This window comes from Melospiza melodia, chromosome 11 (assembly GCF_035770615.1).
Source record: "Melospiza melodia melodia isolate bMelMel2 chromosome 11, bMelMel2.pri, whole genome shotgun sequence".
Taxonomy (NCBI): domain Eukaryota; kingdom Metazoa; phylum Chordata; class Aves; order Passeriformes; family Passerellidae; genus Melospiza; species Melospiza melodia.
The window spans coordinates 8,251,575-8,273,968 of NC_086204.1; the positions used below are offsets into that span (position 1 = coordinate 8,251,575).

General features: G+C 51.0%; 3 protein-coding genes across 8 annotated transcripts in view; 2 read left to right on the plus strand and 1 right to left on the minus strand.

Annotated features, from left to right (window-relative positions):
- The first annotated feature begins 2,680 nt into the window (after nucleotides 1–2,680).
- ARPC5 (actin related protein 2/3 complex subunit 5) lies at nucleotides 2,681–7,693 on the plus strand. Its single transcript, XM_063165467.1, has 4 exons — nucleotides 2,681–2,853; nucleotides 3,849–3,921; nucleotides 5,503–5,679; nucleotides 6,451–7,693. The coding sequence occupies exons 1-4, from the start codon at nucleotides 2,711–2,713 to the stop codon at nucleotides 6,511–6,513; spliced, it is 456 nt and encodes a 151-aa protein (XP_063021537.1). The 5' UTR covers nucleotides 2,681–2,710; the 3' UTR covers nucleotides 6,514–7,693.
- A 2,656-nt stretch (nucleotides 7,694–10,349) lies between these two features.
- Nucleotides 10,350–18,876, plus strand: NCF2 (neutrophil cytosolic factor 2). 2 transcript variants are annotated; one of them, XM_063165468.1, is made up of 15 exons: nucleotides 10,350–10,622; nucleotides 11,055–11,137; nucleotides 11,445–11,553; nucleotides 11,760–11,897; nucleotides 12,195–12,302; nucleotides 13,256–13,315; nucleotides 14,107–14,150; nucleotides 14,256–14,397; nucleotides 14,586–14,648; nucleotides 15,006–15,084; nucleotides 16,233–16,276; nucleotides 16,784–16,920; nucleotides 16,991–17,102; nucleotides 17,322–17,484; nucleotides 18,661–18,876. In XM_063165468.1, exons 1-15 carry the CDS (start codon nucleotides 10,449–10,451, stop codon nucleotides 18,756–18,758), a joined length of 1,554 nt encoding a protein of 517 aa, XP_063021538.1. In that variant the 5' UTR covers nucleotides 10,350–10,448; the 3' UTR covers nucleotides 18,759–18,876. The 2 variants fall into 2 exon arrangements, with proteins under 2 accessions (XP_063021538.1, XP_063021539.1); XM_063165469.1 differs by having other exon boundaries at nucleotides 11,763–11,897.
- A 1,001-nt stretch (nucleotides 18,877–19,877) lies between these two features.
- Nucleotides 19,878–22,394, minus strand: part of SMG7 (SMG7 nonsense mediated mRNA decay factor) — a 51,364-nt gene continuing 48,847 nt past the window's right edge. For all 5 annotated transcript variants that reach the window (XM_063165471.1, XM_063165472.1, XM_063165473.1 and 2 more), the window contains one exon: nucleotides 19,878–21,938. In XM_063165471.1, the coding sequence (XP_063021541.1) occupies nucleotides 21,825–21,938 (114 nt within the window). In that variant the 3' untranslated portion in view covers nucleotides 19,878–21,824. The remainder of the gene's footprint in view (nucleotides 21,939–22,394) is intronic.

The window sequence follows — 22,394 nt, forward strand, 5'->3', positions numbered from 1 at the left end:
GAAAAAAAATATTGACAGGCACAGAACAGCAACTCAACTCCCACAGATGCCTGACCCCACAAAGGCAAATTCTGTTTGTGTTCCTGTCTCCCAGAAACTGGCACCTGGAAACATCTAAAGAACCTGCCTGCTGTCACCATCTCAGCTGGGAAAGATCCTTTTGCACTGAACTGCCCAGACAAGGGAGGAACCTTCTTCTGCACCACAGCATTTGCAAAGAAAGACTGCAACAGCCCTAAAGTGGAAAGCTAAAAAGCCACTGAAGGAAATCAGATAAATATTTGCTATTACCCTGAGCTGGACCTGCTGACATGATAATTGTACCTTTTAAAGTTCTTTTTTTGATGGTGTTTGCATGGGTTTTTTTTTGCCATATTGAATCGTGGAATCACCTGACATGAACAATCCTGAAAAGTGTGGCTGTTTCTATTATGCAGTTTATCCTCCCAAGGGTAAAAGAGAAATTTTTGCTCTTTTTTTAGCAAAAAGGATTATTTGTGAATAATGCCCCCAAGCTCCAAGAGTTTTTTTTTCTCTGTATCATGAACCAAGTTTCCACATGCTGCTGCAAATTTCAGTAGCTTCTTGAAGAGACTGTTTATTTATGTATAACATACTTTGTGTGTGGCATGACAGGGGCAGCCCCTCATCACCCAGCTCAGCCAGCAGGCACACAAAACCTACATCAAATTAACCAAACAGGAATTTAAACATCTCTTAGGACCGCCTTTCCCCAAGGAAAGCAGGGGACACCAGCTGGACAGCAGAATTTAAAGGCTCTTTCCTCTCTCAGCCAGCCTCCCAAAAGCCTTTCCCAGCCATCTGCTTCCCCTGATGTCTCCAAGCCAAGGAGGGCTTTCCCCATGTGCATTTCTGCCCTCTCAGAGGGAACAGCTATACCCCACACCCAGAAATATAGTAAGGCATTTAAAAATGCCAAAGGAATAATTCAGTGGAAAGTGCTCATTGTGAAGTGTTTCCCTATGGCACACACCTGCTCTGAGGATGGCACAGATCTGTCCACTTTTTGGTGTGAAACTGAGAACACAGATGGCAAAAAACAAAGTCCTCTCCTGCCAAATTTAACCCATGGAATAACTGTGGGTCTCAAATAATGGATTATGAGCATACTTTTCGTTTAATCCTCTACCTCATAAGCCAGAGCAGCAAACCCTGAGCCTCAGTACTCCCTGCCCATGGCAGGCAGCTGGAACTACATGACCTTTAAGGTCCCTTCCAACCCAAACCATTCTGTGACTCCCTGACAGTCCATTTACCTCCTGCAATTACTTTGTTGCCCTTAAGCCAATTTCCAGCAGAAAAATGCCAGCAGTCCCCAAGCTACAGCCACAGCTACGGCTGGACTGCAGCTTCCCAGGCTGAGGCAACTCTGGTGGAACATGTGACATATCCTAAATTCCTCCTCTGCCAAGGAGGTGGGTGGTCCTGCAGGTAGGGCTGATACAGGAATACATTTCCCCACCTGCTGTTTTCTGCATAATAAGGGGGGTGGTGGTGGGTGTAATATATGTGTGTATATATATGTATGTGTGTGTCTGTGTCTATTTTTTTTTCCAGGGCCGCTGTTTTCTATTAACAGGAATCTCACAAAGCTGTGTAATTTCCTAATTCATAATAGGATATTTATTATCTACACAGGCCAAGTGTAACTTAAAAACAAATAACAGTCAAGGTGTGGCTGTTTTTTAACCTGCAAGGTCACTAGGTGCTGTTGGAGTAGGAGCTCCCTGAGCAGTCTGGGCAGGGCAGCTCTGAGCTCACCTGGAGCCACATGGGTCCTGCCCAGCCTGGCGCTGTCCTGGGGGGACACAGGGACCCAGACAAGTTCGGGAAGAGCTCATGGGAATCTCATGGAATTTAACAAAGCCAAGTGCTGGCGCTGCACCTGGCTCAGGGCAGCCCCTGGGGTCAGTCCAGGCTGGGAGGAGCAGATGGAACAGCGCTGGGAGAAGGGTTTGGGGGTGCTGGGGGTGAGAGCTGGAGCTGCCCCAGCCCTGAACCCCTGCCCTGGGCTGAGCCCCAGCCTGGGCAGCAGGGGAGGGATTGGGATCGTGCCCCTGTGCCCCTGAGCATGGTGAGACCCCACCTGCAGAGCTGCCCCAGCACAGGGAGGAGCTGGAGCTGCTGCAGAGAGCCCAGGGCAGGCACCAGGATGGGCAGAGGGATGGAGCAGCTCTGCTGGCAGGGAAGGCTGGGAGAGCTGGGATTGTGCAGCCTGGAGCAGCTTTGGGGTGACCCCACTGGGGCCTTGCAGTGCCTGAAGGAGCTGATGGGAATACCCGACTTCAATTCGGGTATGGGCCGTTTACTTAAGAATTGGATTCAATGATGCTTGTGGGTCTTTTCCAACTCAGAACATTCTGTGAATCTGTGAAACTTCAAACTGAAAGATACTAAGTTTAGATTGGCTGCTGGGAAGCAGTTGTTCCCCGAGAGTGAGGGCCTGGCACAGGTTTCCCAGAGAAGCTGTGGCCGCCCCATCTCTGGCAGCCTCCGAGGCCAGGCCGGAGGGCGGCTGGAGCAGCCTGGTTCTGTGGGAGGTGTCCCTGGCCGGGCGGGTGGGCTGGGCTGGGCTCGGAGCTCCCTCCAGCCCCCTCAGGCTCCGCTCTCTGACAGCGCTGCCGCTGCGCCGGCGCCGCTGGGGCGGGGCGGGCCGGGCCGGCGGCGGCTGCGCGGGGCGGGCGCGGCCATGGCGAAGCACACGGTGTCCTCGGCGCGGTTCCGCCGGGTGGACGTGGACGAGTACGACGAGAACAAGTTCGTGGATGAGGAGGACGGGGGCGACGGGCAAGCGGGGCCTGATGAGGGCGAGGTGGACTCGTGCCTGCGACAATATCCTGAGGGCAGCGGCGGGGGCGGAGCGGGCGCGGCCGCCGCCGGGGCGGCCTTATAGGGGAACATCCGTGAGCGGCACCGCGGCGGGCGGGAAGCGCTGGGACGGGCTGAAGGGGAAGGGGCTGAAGGGGAGAGGGGCTGGCAGGATAAGGGAGAACGCTGAACGGGGAAAGGGCTGACAGCAGGAAGAGGCTGAGGGGGAAGGAGCTGGCAGCAGGAAGATGCTGAAGGGGGAAGGAGCTGGCAGCAGGAAGAGACTGACAGCAGGAAGAGGCTGAATGGCTGGCGGAGGGAAGGGGAAGAGGCTGAAGGGGGAAGGGGCTGACAGAGGGAAGAGGCTGAATGGAGAAGGAGCTGGCAGCAAGAAGAGGCTGAATGGAGAAGGGGCTGGCAGAGGCAAGAGGCTGAAGGGGGAAGGGGCTGGCAGAGGCAAGAGGCTGAAGGGAGAAGGGGCTGGCAGAGGCAAGAGGCTGAAGGAGGAGGGGCTGGCCGTGGAAGGCGGCCCACCTTCCTCCCCTGCCCGCAGCAGCCGCAGTGCCCCAGGGCAGCGCGCAGGGAGATGTCCCGGGGGATGCAGACAGGGGGTTCCTGTGCCCAAAAGAGCTCCCCATGCCTGCTGCCAGGGCTGCCTTGCCCTGCTGGCCCTTGGTCACTTTTCCCTGGGCTGCTGGGGCTGGATGTGACAAGCTGAGGCCTGTTCTCGAGGGCTGCAGATTGCAGAAGTGATGGGTACTGGTTTCTTTTGTTTTGACGCACATTCAGGGAAAGGCCTAGGAAGTATTCAACAGTCCTGGAACTATACAGCTGCTTGTTGATGCTGCTCCTGCCTCAAGTGGCCTGAAAATTGCTGTCTTAGGCTGTAATGTCTTCTTAGCTGGTGAGGCAATCGCTGCATCAGAGTGTTTTCAGTCATGCACAAGCCAGCTACAGCTATAGCTGTCCTGGTACTTGATGTCCATGTACTTGGTGTCTGGTCCTTAACCATCTGGCACAGGGAACATGATGGCAGCACTGCAGGCAGCTCTGAAGAACCCTCCCATCAACACAAAGAACCAGGCAGTGAAGGTAAAATAGCGACTGTTTGCTCATGGGTTACTCCCTAAAAATCCTCTCCTGTCTCTGTTACCTCTGTGCCACTAGTTGTACCTTGAGGAGGTCACAGGAGTAGAATTTAGAGTATCCTCTGATATTGAGACATCCATGACCACAAGTGTTTTAATCTTGTTCAAAATACTGTAGCTCAGATATAGTACTGTCCACGTACCTTTCCCTTGGTGGGTCTCCTACCAGTGCTGGTCGTGCTTTGTGTGCCCAGGTGTCACCAGGTGCCTGTGTCTGACTCAGACCAGACATGGCAGCTCACAGAGGTAATCGTTGTATGCTCAGGGAGCCAGGCTTGCAGTTCTCACCTCTGACTAATGAAACCACCAGCAGTGAGCCTGCAAAAAAGGAAGAATTGTTTTTTGTCACATCCAATCAAAATGAAGCTGTTAAAACCTCAGGAGAAGCAAGCCCTCCCCCTGTGACAGTGTGGGAGTCTGCTGGGTACGTGCATTTCTGACTGTCCCCAGCATGGATCCTGAATAGCTCATGATTGCAGTGGTGGGAGGAACAGGCTGATAAGATATGGCACTGCCCAGCTGCTGAGTGCCTGCAGTCACTTCTCCCTGCCCAAGGAGAGGCCCCGGGGCATGGTTCCTGGCAGAGCTGTTCCTGCAGCCCCAGCCCTTTCCTGCAGGGTGTTACAGAGCTCTGAGAACCAGCTGTTACAAATAGAGCTGTACTGCTTTGTCCTCACATTAATGACTTGTTTCCATTAGCCTCTATTTAAGGATTTAAGAATACACTTGGTGGTGGAATTGAAGAGGGTAGAATGACTGAACATTAATACCTCTCTTAATTTTTTGTTATCTTAAAACTTACATAATTTTGCTTACAGTCATGTGAGAAGTCTTGCTAAGCCAAGTGGTTATGGGATATTAAATTGGGCAGGAAAACTGACATCCACAGTTTCTGTAGGGGGAAGGTGCCTGAGGTATTTGTGTGATGGAATTATTCAAAAGTCCAGCAACCCTGAGGCATTCTTCTCTCATGCTGCCTCAGTTAGTGATGGATGAACAGGAGGAGCTGCTCCTTGCTGATGACATCCAGATCAAAAGTTATTAATTCTTAATATTAATGGCCAGTCTGCATCCACTGGGACTGCTTGGAAAGCACATGGCTTCCAGCAGTCACCTCCTCCAGGCTGCCAATGGCATTTCCCTGGATCACATTAGTGGTTGTGAGATATGGAAAACGCTCTGGTGGGAAGGGGGGGGCAGACAAGCACTTGATTGTTATAATTATTTTGGAACTTGATAGATCTTGAGCTTCCATATGAGCATTTACAATTTAGCCACAATTAAGGGGTGCAGAATTGCAAACACTACAAAGGCAGAAAAACTAAAGCAGGGCAAATGTGTTGAACTCTTACCTTGTTTATCCATGGGAGGATGTGTTTGTTATACTTTGCTATGACAAGCTCTTCACACACCATCCTCTTCAGAGGTGTTAATGATAAAAATGCTCTAATTCAGTTTGCCTGAGAGAGGAGCAGTGTTTGGCTGTGCCTCACAGCAGGATGGTTGTGTGTGTGCCTGTTGACAGGACCGTGCTGAGAGCATCGTGCTGAAGGTGCTCATCTCCTTCAAAGCCAACGACATCGAGAAGGCGGTGCAGTCACTGGACAAGAACGGGGTGGACCTGCTCATGAAGTACATCTACAAGGGCTTTGAGAGCCCCTCTGACAACAGCAGTGCTGTGCTGCTGCAGTGGCACGAGAAGGTGGGTGCCTGGGGACAGCTCCTGCCCTGAGCCTGGCAAGAACCCCCTCCTGGCTGGTGGGACTCTAGTGCCAGATTCAGGCTGTGAATGTGGAGCTCACAGCTGAGTTATACCTCCTGCCGCTGCTGCTTCCTTGGGTAAACACCCAACAGTCAAAATTTGGGTTTCTCTTAGACTGAGGCAAATAAAATAGTTTCATCCATTCATTCAAGGAGAATTTCTTTCCTGGAGGCAAGCAAAATTTGCAGCTTGGTTATGCAGGGAAATGAAAGCTTAATTAAACTTAAAAAGCTTTCTTGAAATTGAGTGTGATTATCGTACCCTGGCACCCTGGCTGCTTGTGTTTCGTGGAGGGCAGGCAGATACTCATGTACAGTATAAATGTGATCCAAGTAATTTCATAGACTCCCAGGATGGTTTTGATTGGAAGGGACCTTGAAGTTTATCTCATTCCACAGACAGGGACACCTTCCACTAGCCCAGGTTGCTCCAAGCCCTGTCCAACCCAGCTTTGGGCATTTCCAGAGATAGGGCAGCCACAGCTCCTCTGGCAAATCTGTACCAGGGCCTCCCCACCCTCACAGGGAAGGATTTCTTCCTGATACCTACCTCTACTCCCTGTCAGTTTGAAGCCTTTCCCCCTCATTCTGTCACTCCAGGCTATGTTCAAAGTCCCTCTGCATCATCCTTATCAGCCTGTTTGGGTCCTGAAGGGAGCTCCAGGCTGCAGCTGCCCTGGCCTGCTGTTCACTGCCCCGTTTCCTTTCCCAGGCGCTGGCTGCTGGCGGCGTTGGGTCCATCGTGCGTGTTCTGACTGCCAGGAAGACAGTGTGACTCCAGCAGGGAGCGTTGGTGTGACTCCAGCAGGGAGCACCAGCCCTGACCCCCTGGCACAGCCGCCCCCGGGCAGCTCTGCCCCCCAGCTTTGCCTTCGCCCTGCTGCTTCTGTCATACCCCACCAATGATGCATCGTGATCTCTTCTGCAGTTCAATCCTGGAAAATTATGAAGGTGCAATTTTACTTCTAACAGGAATCTTTGGTACTCGCCAGCCTTTCAGCGACATATTCAGTGATGTAAACAATTTGGTGTTTAGAGTGATTTGCATTTGTGTGTAATTGTGGCAGATTTGGACCTGACTCTCTGAGCAAGTGCTAAGGGACACAGGGCAATGTCTTAATTTTTTGCTAGCCATGCAGCGTTTTGAGCTAAAATCTTGTATTTGAGAAGTGGGGCAGCTATTATTGACACAGGTAACTGGACCATATTGCCTTTGGTCAACCTCTGACCCTACATCTGTGAACAGGAGAGAAAAAAAGCTCTTTTCCAACCCCAATTATCATTCCAGAGAGCTGAGTATTTTCCTTAACCTGCTCAGGTTCCTTGCCATCAGTCTGATGCTGGGTCCACAGTGGGAAGGTCACAGTGGGATGGAGTTGTCCATCATGCAGTTTAGAAAAAAGGTTAATGGTCCATTTACACTGGAGCCCAGCCCAGTGAACTCTTCTTATTTTGGGGAGCAAAGCTCCTGAGGAGAAGAAGAAAAAGCAGCTTTTACACAGCAAATCACCTTTCAGCAATTGGAAAGTGATTTGGTTTTGTCAAGCACAACTAAATGGCTGCTTGGGGTAGTGTGAGAAACATATCCTGGTATCGACACCATCCTTGCAGAGCCTCCCCTATTTTGTTTTCTGGGTGTGTAGGGTCTGTAAGGATACCAGACAGTTCACATTCCTGTTGCATTGTGCCTCATCATGTTATCTAGTGGGCCAGTCAGGTTCCCAAACAAAGAGAATTTTAAAGAATTAGGAAAGCCCAGGGCATCCCAGACCACGGATCACCGTAGAAGGTTTAGGGCCAGGACTGAAATATATGTGTTTTAATTTCACTATTTTACTACAGTTCAGTTGTGTAAAACTGTTGGGGACCTTGTGAAATCTTTGCTGTTTTTTGATATCTGCTTTGTTTTTGTAATAATAATAAAGACCAGACAATAAATCATCACTGAATATTTACTCACTGTGTCTGACATGCCTTCAGTGGGGACCAGGAACCAGCACAGCTGCCCCTAAACCATTCAGTGCCTCCCGAATTCTCTTCCTAGGATGCTTCTGTTTGCTCGCTGCCTCCAGAAGAACACAGGCACAACCACAGGAGGCACTGCGATCACCAGGTGAGAGACCCAACCTTGCTACAGAAAGGATCCAGGTTTCACCCATAGATCTGTACAGAAATTCTGGTTGTGCAGTGAGGGTTCTGTCCTTACAGCTCTGCCAGGAACTGTGATTGGCTCCTCTGGTTCTTTCTGCTTGCCCAGATCTGGGTAAAGACATCGATGAACCTCATTTAAACAAATAAGCTGTAATCCCAGAGAAGTGGAAAGTATTTTCCAAAGCAATTGATGCCAAAGCAGACCAGCTGCCTCTAGATGGCATTAGATGAATGAAGTGAATAAATGGAGTGGTCTTAAGGTTCTGCAGATCCCCTTGTGTGAGGCTGTGATGGACTTAGGAACATTTACAGAACATGTACATCCATGTTTCTGTTCAGGGATGTGCTAAAACACACATTGATATGGGGATAGGGCAGGATTTGCAGGGGCAGCTCTGCTGGTAATGAGTGACAGGAGGGGAAAAAGTAAATCTAGTCTTAAAAAACAGCTTTTCCTCCAAATCGTGCCTTGCTTGCATTGGTGGATGGGTTCAGATTCCTGCTAGGAGAACGAAACCTTCAATGGAGAGCCTCATGCAGGTCAGACTGGGAAGGGTGACAGGGCTTACAGAGTTCTGCTGCCTTCAGCTCTAGCCAGAGCATGTGGCCATGGCACCTTCTCATCACCTGCTTTTGTGCTAGTCGAGACCTGCTGCTGTCCTCACATCCACCTCAGTGTCTGCCTCCATTTGGGAAAAGAGCCAAAACCCCCAGGTCCTGAGCAGAGAGCTCCAACTTGCCTTCCTGGGAACGAGCTGGACATGCTCCTCCACTTCTCCTGCCCAGTAAAACTCAGAAAAAGATCTTCCCTCCTGCATAATGGGGGGCTCTTTGTGCCTGAATCAGTCTTTGTTGACTCTTCAGAAATTATGAACTTGTACCTATTGTAGCTGTACAAAGTCAAAAGCTGTGCACTGCACCCCAGCTGGATTTTGGACATTTCATATTGGTGAACTGGGTTTGCTGGATTCCAGGAGTCTTCCACAGGAAATGTCACCATCTCTGTTACTCACTTCCTGTTGGACGTTATCGTAGAAGAAACGAGTTTACCTACTGAGTCAGCTTTGGGCAGAGAAAGGGGAACAAGAGACTCACTCTTGCTACAACGGCTGTGTTTATCACAGCTCTGAAATCTCACTGTTAATTACAAATACCCAGCTGCTGTCAGCATCACAATGGGGATGATCTCTCATCCTCCTCCAGCTCCCCTTGTACTGCTTTTGGGATAAACTTGACTGAGCAGTGCACCAATTCCCATAATTAAATGAGCAGGAAATTAAGCCTCCAATAAGGTGAACCATTTGCTGCTCCATGGGGTGTCCCATCCCTCACAGGAATCAGAAAAGGCACCTAGAGGGGTGTTTTTACACTCACCATGTTGTTATTCCTGCCCTTTTACCTGGGCATCACTTCAGCTTGCTGCATCTCCCTCTGCTTTCCTGGAGATCAGAGTCTTGCTGTGGGAAGCCCATAGGAGGCAGGGGGGATGCTGAGGGCACACATGCAGCTGGAGAACCAGAGAGCCCCAGGCTCAGAGTTCTGTTTGCTCCTACTTTGGATTAAAACCCCAGTCTTTGCTGCTCTGGGGCACAGGTTTCTCCATCAGCAGTACTCAGAAGTCACCTCCCAGCCTCCCTCCCACTGCTGGAGTTACGTAATTTGCTAGGGAAGTTTTGGTAAAGGCACAAGGGCTGAGTCTTGCTGACATATTTTAAGCTCTTACAAAATATACATCACATTGCTGGTAGATGGGGCAGAGGCAAAGTACTTTCAAAAATGCCTAAAAACCATGTGTTCCAAACCTGTGAGTCAGCAGCAGGTCAGAATTCTGCTGTCACCACGTGCCCTGCGCTCATCTCTTGGCTCTGTGCTCCCAGCAGTGCTCCAGAGCCAGTCATGCTTCCTTGGCCCTGAAACACCTGGACAGAAGAGGTGATGGGCTGAGCCCTGGGAACACGGTGCAGCACAGCCACTGCCCCAGGAACCCCGTCCATGGGCAGCCCTTAGCAGGGAACTCGACACAGGGACAACATGGTGGGGTCAGGAAGGACAGAGGGTTTCCTAGGCACTGCCTTGGGCTCTATTTCACCTCCCCGCTCAGGCAGACAGGGGAGCCCCAGGGCTGTGCCTGCCAGGAATTGTCGGCAGGAGCCGCTTGGCAATGATGAGGCTGCGCTTTGCAGGGCACCGAGGTGCCCGCAGCCGCAGCCCAGCGCTCATCCTGGGATTTTGCAGCCTGAAATTTGACCTGATGAACTACCCAGCTGACAAAATCCATGGTTCCTAGTGTAAAAATGGGAAGATCAAAACCCGAGCAGGCGAGGAGCGGCTGCCCGAGAGGAGCAGGGATGCAGCCCGTGGCCACCGCAGTGTCACACGCAGCTTCTGCCCCACCTCCCCACGCCGGGGCTGATGCGAGCGGGGCCACTTCCTGCCGGGTTAGTGACACGGCGGGGAAGGCAGAAGTGCAGGCAGAAGGGAGCCAGAGAGGCCGAGCTGCGCCACAGGGAAGGACAGCGACAGGGTGAGACGACACGGGGATCCCTCTGCCACCACGCCATGTCCCTGGTGGAGACGATCCGGCTGTGGCAAGAAGGGGTGTGCGCTGCGGACAGGAAGGAGTGGAGCGCTGCCCTGGACGCCTTCTCGGCCGTCCAGAACCCCCCTGCCAAAATCTGCTTTAACATCGGCTGCATCCAGCTTGTCCTGGGGAAGCTGGCCGAGGCGGAGGAGGTAAGGTACAGCCCCTAGGGCCGCTCATCCTCCCCTCTGGGACTTGCCCAGGGGCTGGAAGGAATTAATAGCATCACACTCTAAGGGATGGATTGGGGGCCTTTTAAAGCTGTGAGGAAGGGGGCAGCCCGAGGCTGCCAAACCTGTTCTGCCAGTGAATCAGAGGTGAGGCAGCAGCAGTGGTACACAGCTCACTGCTCACTCTCCCTCTCTCCGGGAGGTGACAATGCTGGCATGGCTCCAGCTCAAAAAGCCCAGGAGCCTGGTCCAGGCTCTCCCCCATCCAGTGCCCAGTGCTGCAGGGAGACACAGCCCACAGAGCCCAGCCTGGGCAGCTCCGCTAAGGCAGGATAGGTACAACTGCTCTATGCCCTCAGTTTTGTTAAGGTGTCCCCTTTTTACCCACCCTTTGCCCCACTCCTACCTCTGCAGGCGTTCACCCGGAGCATCGGCTGTGACAAGCACCTGGCTGTGGCTTACTTCCAGCGGGGGACCGTGTTTTACCGGAGCCAGAAGTGAGTGGAAGGGTTTCAAGTTTCATTCTTGTCACTTATAGAGATGCCAGCCTTCATGTGAGGATGGCCCCAGGCAGGTTGGTGCCCCAGAGCCCAGACTGAAAGCCGCTGAGGTTAAACAGGCTCCTACTCTTCAGCACTGCAGTCTGGGATTAATATGAGCCTCAAAACCTCTCTCCTTCCCTGGGGTGTCTGAAACACTGCAAGGATAGAGAGGAGACCCTGAACTCACCAAGTCTGAGTACAGGCTTAGAGGCAGGCAGGTTGCCACCACGAGCTGGTGACACCTTCACCCTCTGCTCCCCAGCCATGGAAAGGCCATGGAGGATTTCAAAGAGGCGCTGGCCCAGCTGCGAGGGAACCAACTCATCGACTACAAGATCCTGGGGCTGCACTACCGGCTCTTTGCCTGCGAGGTGAGACATACCTGGCCACCAGCTGCACCCCAAACTCTGCTCTCCAGCCTTCTCCAGCATGAGAAATCTTAAGAGGACACAGCCAGCCTCTTTTGTACCTTGCAAAAACCAAGCAAGTGGGTGCAGTGCCACTGCCCCACTGCCCTTTCCTTTCCTGGCAGCTCTGGCTGCTCCAAGAGCTCTTTCCCTTGCTTCCATCCCTCCAGCAGATTCTCTACAACATTGCACTGGTGTATGCCACAACAGAGAACTGGGAGAAGGCTGAAGAGCACCTGACCCTGGCCATGAGCATGAAGAGTGAGCCCCAGCACAACAAGATAGACAGGGCAATGGAAGCCATCCTGGTATGGAGGAGCAGGTCTCACAGGGAGAGGGAGGGAAATCCCACTGACAGCACATCCAGCTTTTAGCAGGATTAAAATGACGTGGCAATGGTTATTGCAGTGGGACACGAGTCTGTGGGATGAGCTTTGGGTCACAGGGAGACAGGGATGGGAAGATGGGATTCCATGGACCGCACCTGGGCTGGAATTGGGCTGTCATGGTGGGGGTCTAGAGCAGGCCCCAAGCCCAGGGCAGAAGGCACATTCATCACTCCCTGCTCTCACCTCCAAAGTCTCCATGACTTGTCTGTGCCACAGAAGCAGAAGCTGTGTGAGCTGGTGGCCATTCCTGCAGGGAAGCTGTTCAGGCCAAATGAGAAGCAAGTGGCTCAGCTGGAGAAGAAGGACTACCTAGGAAAGGCAATGGTAAGAAAGATCTGTACTATTTATTCAGGCCAAGCCTGTGGGCTGAGAAGAGCTGCTGACTGCCTTCTCATCATCCCTCTGGGCTGCTGTCTGCTGCCTGGGAGGCAGCCAGAGACAGGGAGCTGGTCTCTGCCTCGGGGATCCCCCAGACATGGAGAGAGGGATGGCACACAGGGATCTCGTGGGAAACAGGGAGACTGCAAGAATACCAGAGCTAAAAGCATGTTCCTGCTGAGCATGGCCTATTTCCAGTTTGTCTCCTTAGTGAGACATGAAGGATAGTCAGCAATGAGCTGCAATGATCCCACTGGAGCTTCAGCTCATGCCAAGGCATTTTCAGGGATGGGGGAAAGGAGCTATTTAACATTTGACACCCACGACCAACCTCCAGCTCTTCCACCTCTCTGTCTGAAAAGAGCTTTTCAGCTCAGATAAGAAAGCAATCTTTTCTCATGTGAGTGTGCAAAATCCACCCACTGGGATACCACCTCTGGGTTCAGGCCCTGGGAGGCAGCACCCATCCAGAAAAGGAACCAGGCACTGGGGAATCAGACAGCTGAGAGCCAGGCAGCTCCTTGAGTGCCAGAAACATGCACAAAAACATGTTTCAACTTTCTAAATTACATTTAAGGTCACCTGTAGGAGGTATGGGCTTGAGCTGGACACTGGCTCCCTTCAACATTTGTTATTAAAACAGAATGGGAAACTTTAAGGTTTTAACACCTCAAACCACAGAAACAGCCAGGCTAAGAGCAGAAAACTTACCCCAGCTGAGAGGGAACCTTTGGTACCTGAGGCACTCAGTCCAAGATGCTTAACCTAAAATCATAGCCTCTCCAGAACTTAAAGCACCCTGAGCAGCTTGGCTTGGCCAGCAGCAAAGGAGGAGGGTGGACATCAGAGGTCTGAGAGGGGTCTAGGGCCACCAAGTCACTCTTTATCTCTGGCCCTAGGTGGTGGCCTCTGTGGTGGACAAGGATGATTTTTCAGGATTTGCTCCCCTGCAGCCACAGGTAAGATCTGTCAGTGAACAGCATGAACAGCATGCTCAGGGCAGAGTGACATGGGGGCTGTCGCCCACTCTGGGGAGCACCCTTACCACCCTGAACTCTGTGCCACCACCGTGGGGAGGAGGCAGGCACTGCTTCCATGGATCCACTGCTCCCTCCACCATCAGGAAGCTCATCCCAACCCCACCCACAGCTGGGGCTGAGGTTAGGCTGGTTCCCTGCATGGGGAAGCAGTGGGTGGGGTGATGGCTCTCTGCAGGGAGCTGTCTCTGACCCTCCCCAAAGGAATCATTAGGGATCCTCTGCCTAACAATAGCAGTTTTATTCTCACTTTGCACCCTCCTGCCTTTCCACAACTCCTTAGCATTTTCCATGCCATTTTCCAGATGATGTAATGGCATCTTCCCATTCCCAAATGTGGCAAGAGTTTTTCCAGGAGAGTTTTTTGGGTGGATATGGGGAAACACAGCACAGCACCACTGCACAAGATAAATGACAACCTTCTCAATGCAGACAGCATTGACAATTTCAATCCTCTGTGAACTGAAACTAAAATCAGGAGTGAAAAGAGGATCATGCCTCTGAAAGCCAACTGTATGTTGAAGAGTGTGGAAACTGGTCCTTAGAAGGAACAAAGCCAGTGATATTCCTCATGGCACTTAAGGCACCACCTGCATGTGGAGGAAGGAACAGTGTTGGGGTGAGAGCATGGTAAAAGCCTGCAGGACATTTCTTCAAAGCAAACAAAATCCTCTGACTTACTGGTATTTTCCTTCTTGTCTTCCTGTTGGCAGGCCTCTGGTCCTCCACCCAGGCCCAAGACCCCAGAAATCCTCAGGTCAGTTGTATGAAAGATGGATCACCCATGCAGCCAGGCACAACCCCATCCTGCACTCACACAGCATCACCAACATCCTGACCTGTGCACTGCTCCCACCCCCAGGGCCCTCACAGGGCAGCCACACCGTGTCATGTACGAGTTCATTCCCGAGACTGAGGAGGAGCTGCAGGTCCTGCCAGGAAACATTGTCTTTGTCCTGAAGAAAGAGAAGGACAATTGGGCTACAGTGATGTTCAATGGAAAGGTATACCAGGAGTGTGCTGGACAGGAGGGGCAGACAGCAGATTATGGCTGAGATTCTGCTAAACTAAACTTCAAGCCCCAGGAACCCTCCTGGATGCAGGGGAGGGTGAGGACACATCCAGTTGTGTCCTCCAGCAGTGGGTTGCCTTCTTGCCAAGCAATCACTACACAGCTCTTCTCCCCCTGCAGAAAGGGATTGTCCCCTGCAACTTCCTCGAGCCTGTGGAGCTCCACAATAAGCTGCACATCCAGGTGAGGCAGCCCAGGAGGAAATGGTGTCCTGGGGAGGGCAGATCTTGAAATATTCACCCAACACCTGCCTCCCAGTGGGACCCATATATGTGACTCCCTCCTCCTCATGATGATGGCGTTGGTTCTTCTGGCCCATGGTCACCTTATCATGAGACCTGCACAATCTGTGCTGGTGGCACCCTAGCGGTGGTGGGCAATGCTGGGGAGATAATGGATCTAGCTAAGTGACCCCTCCCCTGTTCAATACCCCAAACAGACTTGGGGAAAAGCAGGTTGGAGGGGAGCTGCACAAGGCAGCAGCACCCCAGTCCCTCAGTGAGGGTGGGACTGACAGCTCTGTCTCTTCCCATGGCACAGGAGGAAGCCCCTGTGGAAGCCAAGATCCCCGAGTCACCCACCCGCAGTGCGCCAGAGAGGCCGCGGCGGCTGGCGCCAGGTCAGTGAGGGCAGCTGAGGGCATGGGGACACAGGGTGACATCCTCACCCTCAGCAGGCTGAGGTGGCACATCCTCACCCTTTGGGAGCAGCGTAGGGCTCATCTCCATCTCATTCCTGGCCCCTTTGCAGTCAAGGAATGGGAGACATTGCAACAGGAGGCAGAAACAGAACTGCAGTGCTGAGAATGGAGTAAAATAGCATCTGTGGGGTCCCTGAGGAAAGCAAGTCCCTCTGTGCTTTAATTAGCACAGGGAGTAATGAGGAAAAGGGCCTGGAGACAGGAATGGGGCAAGGACCAGCTTGAAGTAAAGGATTCCTTATAGGCTTCTCCTTCAAGCAGGGCATCCAAGATAGTTTCAGTGCTGCTTGAGCTGAACTAGGCTTGAAGGAGCTGTATTAATTACTACAGCTTAAAGGAGCTGTGTGAAGGGGAATCCTGGCTGGTGGTACCCAGCGTTCCACATCCCAAGCTCCCGTTCCCAACAGAGCGGCCTTGTAGAGAGTCCATGGGTAGAGCTGACACAGAAGAAGGCTGCGGCTCATGGAATTGAGGACAAACACCTCACACACACAAAACCCCCAATGATCATCTTTATGGCACCAAAAGCCATCTCAGGTCTATTAGTGGGACCATGTTCAACAGTGTAGCTTGGGCTCTTCCTGGAATGAGCACAGTTGTGCCAAAGCACTGCCAAAATGTAAATCAGATCCTCATGAAGAGGCTTCCACAAAGCTGCATGAAATCACCCTGCCTGGAGGCCTGAGTTTAGCTTTACAGCCCCATTGAACGACAGGGACTGCCTTTGGTTTTCAGGGATATCAAAGGAGCACAGACAATAAAACCAGCAGCTCTGTGTTGGTACTTTTTGGATCCATCCATGAAAGAATCCCACCCCTCATGCTCCCATCTCTGCAAGAGGGAAGGCACAGAGCCAAAACCTCTGCCCAGTGGTTGTATCTAGACCTTACAGAAGAACACCTGTGGCAGACGCTGTATCCATTCAAGGGATCGCTGCTGGCTCCAGGGCTGGCTGGTGTTGCTGGAGATCACGATGGGCTGCAGGAGGCCTGGCTGTGTGTTTATAAACATTTATCCCATCCCATTCCATTCCATCCCTCCTGAGCCACTTTTTTCCTCCTCCCCAGACCATGTTCCTGCTACCGTGGCGCAGCCAAGAGACACAGCAAAGGTAACATCCTGTGAATGCTGACCCCGAGGTCCTGCTCTCATACAAACCTGCTTCTACCAGGAGACTTAGGGATGCTTTTGGGAGTTCTCATCCTGGCCCCAGGTCAGGGGGCCACTGGATGACTCTCATCTTAGTCAACCTGAGGCACTTGAGAGGGAGAAATAGGAGAAAGCTTGACTGGAATGCACATAACTCCAGGGTATGGTCAGCACATCAGAAAGTCACACTGGGAAGAGATAGGAAAATACAGCAATTCCAACTAAAAAAAAAAAAAAAAAAAAAAAAAGAGGGACTTGGAGGGTGGGCACAGCTCTAATTTGATCACCCCAAAGCCACAATTTGGTGCCAAGTCCCTAATCTATTACTGAGCTCTCTCCTGAGACGAGCCTGGGTCTGCCAACCAATGTCCAAGGACGGCTGGGGAGGCACAATCTAACTCAGGCAACAGTTTCCACATGCCTGTGCTTGCCAAGCCACACAAGGTGACATCCCATTTCCTGCCTGCAGGAGGCTGAACCAACTGTCCTCAAGGTGCATTACAAATTCACAGTGGCCCTGAGAGTCGATCGAGGCCACTCCTACAGGGAGCTCCTGGAGCTGGTTTGCAGGAAGCTGGAGCTGCAGCCCGAGCACACGGAGCTGAGGTGAGGCACTGCCAGCCCCAGTGAGCCAGGGCTGGGCTCCAGCACTCCTCACCTGCATCCCCTGCACCAGGTACAAGCCTGTGGAGGGCCAGGAGCTGGTGACTCTGAGTGCAGAGAACGTGGAGGCAGCCTGGAGCCAGAGCAAGGACAACTGCCTGACAGTCTGGTGCAATGGCACAGAGGTCAGTGACAGCTACAGGCGGCAGCCACCTTCTCTTCCCTCCTGCCTTTCTTCTCCTTGCCACAAGAATGGCTTTGTGGCTTTCAACAGAAGCCAGCAACCTCATGAAAGGCAGAGGAGCAAAGAGAGAGGAGAAGAGAAGCAGAGCTCATGTCTCTTGCCCTGCTACAGAGGAAGAAAACCAAGAGGTTGTGTCCTCACCAGCTTGTTTCTTGCCCAGGGAGAGGGGTTTGTACCAGACAGCAAAGCAGAGGAGTCACTGCAGGAGGCAATGCCTGGGGAGACGGGACCCAAGCACGTTGTAGCTCAGTACAGTTATGAAGCCACCCAACCTGAAGACCTGGAGTTTCAGGCAGGAGACACGATCCTTGTTTTATCCAAAGGTAATTGTGCTCCTCCTGGGACAGGAGAGGGGAGGGACCCCCAGCTCTGGTGAGAGGGAGGGTGGTGTGGCAGCAGCAGAGCCCCTCCAGCTCTGCACTGGGATTCCCATCCACACATCCCTGTTACACACACTTCTTCCAACAGATTTTCATCACTCCTGTTTCCACCACAGCCCTCCCAAACATCTAAGACAGGAGCTACACTTGGACTGTGTTTAAGCTTATTGATCACCATGGACTCTTTCAAGGAGATATCTCATTTTAGCTTCCATCCCCACAATGGGAGCATGCTCTCACTCCCATTCCTTCCACCTGGAACCTTTTTTCATCTACTTTTCTTGTTAAGAGTAAAATCTTTCAATAGTCATTCAATATTAGCCCTTAGAGTTTCTATGGGAATTGAGGCTTAAATACAGACTAAATCTCAGGAAGATCAATATACACAGGGCACACTCCCCATCTCATTTGAGCCTCTGAGTGCAATCAAGACATCAGGAACAGGTTTTAAAGGAAAAACTCCCTTATATTTAGCTATCTGTAGTTATGTCACTGATTTCTGGTGGCTGGCAGGCTTTGGCAGTAGTACACAATCAGTCCCCCATGTAACCTTTCACAGGTTAGATTCTGCACCACACAATACTGATCATCCCCTCCACCCCAAAATCCTACTTTCCCCTTCATTGCTGAGCTAAATATTTCCCAGTACAAAGCTGGTTTTTGCCTCATTTGGTTCCCTCACAGCAAAACTGCCAGAGCTCCTAGGCTTTACTTAACCCAGGGTAAGGGCTGAGTGAGGGGGTTGGTTTAGGGTTTTTATGTGAACATGAGAAATAGCTGTACAAAACACTTCAGATGTATCCTGAAGAGGACAGACCAAGTATCAGATAATTTCCTCACTCTCCACACTCACTTTGTTTCCACTCAAGGCAGTTTCCAAGCCCCCTGGTCTCTATTTTGATCCCATTTCCCAACCCCATTTGATATTCCTTCTTACCTTACCACTTTACTGTCTTCCTCATTCCTCCCTTTCCTCCACATTCCACTCCCTGCTGGGTCTGCACAGCTCCAAGTTTTATCAGCAGAACACCATAAACAGTGATCTCAGGCCTGTCTGCAGCACATTATGCTCCTGTACATTCCTAGGGTCATAAGAACTGTGTCAATTTTCCCTTCCAGTGAATGAAGACTGGTTCGAAGGCAAGTGCAAGGGGAGGACTGGCATCTTCCCATCTGCATTTGTTCAACAGCCCAACACCGAACACCCAGAGAAGTGATCTCAGAAAAGCTTGAAGTTGTGGAGAGAAATTAACAATTCAACTGTTGCCATTATGTAGTCTGCATGTTAATCCCTGCATCTGAAAATAAACTTTAAATGTTATTGCTACTTGTATTAAAAGCTTTATATTTTCTCTTACCTTTTGTGTTGTTCTCTTAAAAAGGAACTTGTTAAGAAGTTGCTAATTCCTGTTAGGGATACATTCATTCCTAAATCCTGTGCTTGGAAAGAGACTTGCCATGTTCCCCCATCCTTAAAAAAGCTTTTATACAGCTGGGAACACCCACAAGAAGGTGGTGCAGCCTGCATTTGCAGCCCTGCCAGGAGATCCCAAAGGGGAAGCAAGTTCAGGAAGCTACAGACCAGGAAAGCAATTGCTTCCTTAAGACATCAGTGCCAACCCCAAGAACTTAGAAGACACCACACAGCCTCACCCTGCCCCAACCCACAATTCAAATTCACATGGACTTTTAAAATTCCACCAATAAAAGCAGACACATTTTCTTCAGCACTGGGAGCCGTACATCAAAGTTTCTCCTGATCAGTCAGAAGATACAGTAACTTTGAAAGACAGAGCCTGGAATTCCAGAGCTTTACTCCAAAGGTGCTAAGGGGGCTATCACACAAGTCCAGAAAACCCTACTGCCCCATTAACCTAAATATCACATTTCTTTTTAAAGGAACTTATTCTGGAGACAATAAACACTTGTAATTTCAAAACCAGAACATCTCTGGAGTTTCCTGTCACATACCTGGAAGCATGGAAACAGTGAACACACTAGTCTGCAGGCAAGTCATTGGCAGAAGGATCTGTGCCCTCCCTCTGCATACTGCATACACTGTACCAGGATGAGTCTGCAACTAGGGAGGAACTTTGTAAGCTGCTCCCATCTTACATATTTAGTTCAGTATGTAAAACACACTACACAGGCAGCACAAAACCACAACCAAATTATCTGTACCAAGCCCAAGCCACTGTGATTCATTTAGGTCTGTTTCAAATTAAAAAAAAAAAAATCAACTTCAAACATTCTTCTGGCTTCTACAGAAAAGTAATGCATTTTTAAAGGCCTGAAGCCAAGTCACACAGGAAATAAATGCTACACACAGACCTGGATGGAGAGAACATGGTTTAATTAAAGGCAAAGCTGATTTCGGCAGCTGCAGTTCTTGCACAGACAGACAGAAAACACAAAAAAAGCTTACAACACAAACCAGTTTCTGTTGGGGGCCCCTTGCCTTGCTCCTGCAGGTGCTGGAGGGCAGGGGGCTCAGATGCATTCCCGAGGCCGGGTGCTCATGCACAAGTGGAAGGGTGCAGCTGGACCTGCCCGGCCGGGAGTGAGGTGGTGCTCCTGGTCTGGGGTGCAAGAGTCAGTGACGGTGCAACACGGGGATGCCGCAGCTGCCTGGGCACACAGCTTGGACACACAGCGGGAGGGCTGGAGGGGACACACAGGGTGGGCTGGGTTACCACCGGGTGGGAACTTCACTTTTTGGACTTGTTAAAGGAAATACAGCTTTGAAATGCAACACAGAACAGTGATGTTGCTCAGGTGGAGCTCGTAGGGAGCTGCTCGCACCCCCGAGGGTATTGGGTCTCCTCCGCCTTCCCTTTTTGTATTCTCTGGGGCTGCCCAGACTCCAGCGTCACTTCGGCTCCTGCATGTGCTTTGTTCTGCAGCTGAATTCTAGCCCAGAGATCCTGAATCATCACACAAACTCCTACTGCTAAAAACAGCAAATGGACATTGAGTCTGTTCCTGTAACTTCCCTGGGAAATCTAACAAAAACGCTGTCCTTTTCTTTAACAAAACTTCCAGTCTTCCTTCCCCCTAATAAATAGCAAATAAAATGTTTTTTTTTCTTTTCCCTTCTGCACCTTTTCGTCTATGAACAGCACTGTGCTGTTTCCGTGTGTCCATGGGTGCCTTGGATTTGTTTCTGGCACTGAAAGCCTGGGGCTGCAGCTGGGACAGGTTTCTGCAGAGCTGACCTGTGCCTCACCGGGCGTGCGGATGCCCCATGCTGTCTGGGCTGGCTGTCGGATTCACCCAGCCCTGCTGGACCCCTGATTATTTTCTGCCATGGTAATGAAACTACGAGCGTTCAGCGAAGATGGGAGGATGGAAAGAGAAAAAAACAAAACCAAACCGAAACAAAACAAAACAAAAACCCATTGAAAGCTTTCTACCTACCTATTAAAATGAGTCAGGCTGTGAATGCACAGACTAGCCTGCCCTTTGCGGGGCTAGCCACTATGCTACAGTAAAATGTACAGGAATCACACATTAATTTAAAACCCCATAGCAGTTAACTTGCTTTTCAGCAGAGTGCTGTGAGGCCCCATGTCACCCCTTATAGCTCAAACACCTACTGAGAGAAGGACATTTCATGCTGGAGTCTCTAACCCACCCAAAGCCTCCGGGTGAAGCAGTGCCAAGTGCCAGACTCTCTTTCATGAAACTCCTTTGCTAGGCCGGGATGCAGAGCCCCACCTCATCACCACCCACTGTGACTGGAGCAGCAACTGGGGCTTTCATTGCTACACACTGACTATGAAGCACATCTGTGTACAGAATTCAGTGTGATCTTACTACTGAGATAGTAATAAAGATGTTTAGGAGTAATTTCAACTACATTCTCAGTCAGCGAAGCAATCATTAATGGATTCCTATTGTATCTCCCCAAAGAGAGGAAAAGGATTGAGAAGTTCTCATTGGCTTCTCCCATCTGCCCTTTGCTCTCAGCTTTTACTTCCCATGTGGCTGGGGACATGCACAATGGAGAAGGTGAGAGGCGGTGATATTGGGTTACTGAGTGAGCCAAACAGCAGTTCCTCTCTCCCTCCGAAGGGCCCGGGGGATGGGAGAGTTCCTGATGTTGTTTGCTTGCACTGCAGACGTTTTGTGCACACTCAGTGGGTTGGTGGAGCACTTACGCCCTCCTGACAGCAAGGAACAGAAGAGAGGGCTGCCACCTGCACAGGACTGCGTGTGCCAGTCCCACAGACCCAACATGCCATGGTTTATGGAGCCGTCGTTGTGAGGGTGTCTCCTCTGTCTCAATGCGGCGGGTTCATGGCACCTTGTCCGCGCTGCTGCTTCTGCTTCTGCTGCATCAACAGCTGCTCCAGGGCCGAGGGGCCGGGGTGCATCATGGAACTGGACCAGATGGACTAAAAACAAACAGCCAACACTAGCACCTCCTTGCATCACACAGGACCTCTGCCAGGTGGGAAAGCAGACACCATGTTGTATATGCTCCCTCCTTATCACTCATACCTGGCTTATCACGAAAGTTAACCAGGCTTCAAAGACGACCTTCTAAAAAGAGAATCCCTGGAAGAACTTTATCCTCCTCCAGAACTCTCATTACCATAAAAATTCATCCCACATTTACTATTACTAATTTTAGACTAGTCAAAGCTAATGTTAGAATTTCTTCCAGTTCTGCCAGCCTGGGCTTGTTCCACAAAATCTCAAAACCAGCAAGAACTGTAAATTTGTGACATCTTCCTGCATTGGTGGCACCTCCCACGCTGCCTTGTGTAAGTTAATCTGCAGGAAAAACTGGCACTGAACTCTGACACTTTCAACAGGCTAATGGCCATCACTTGATCATCCAGCCTGCA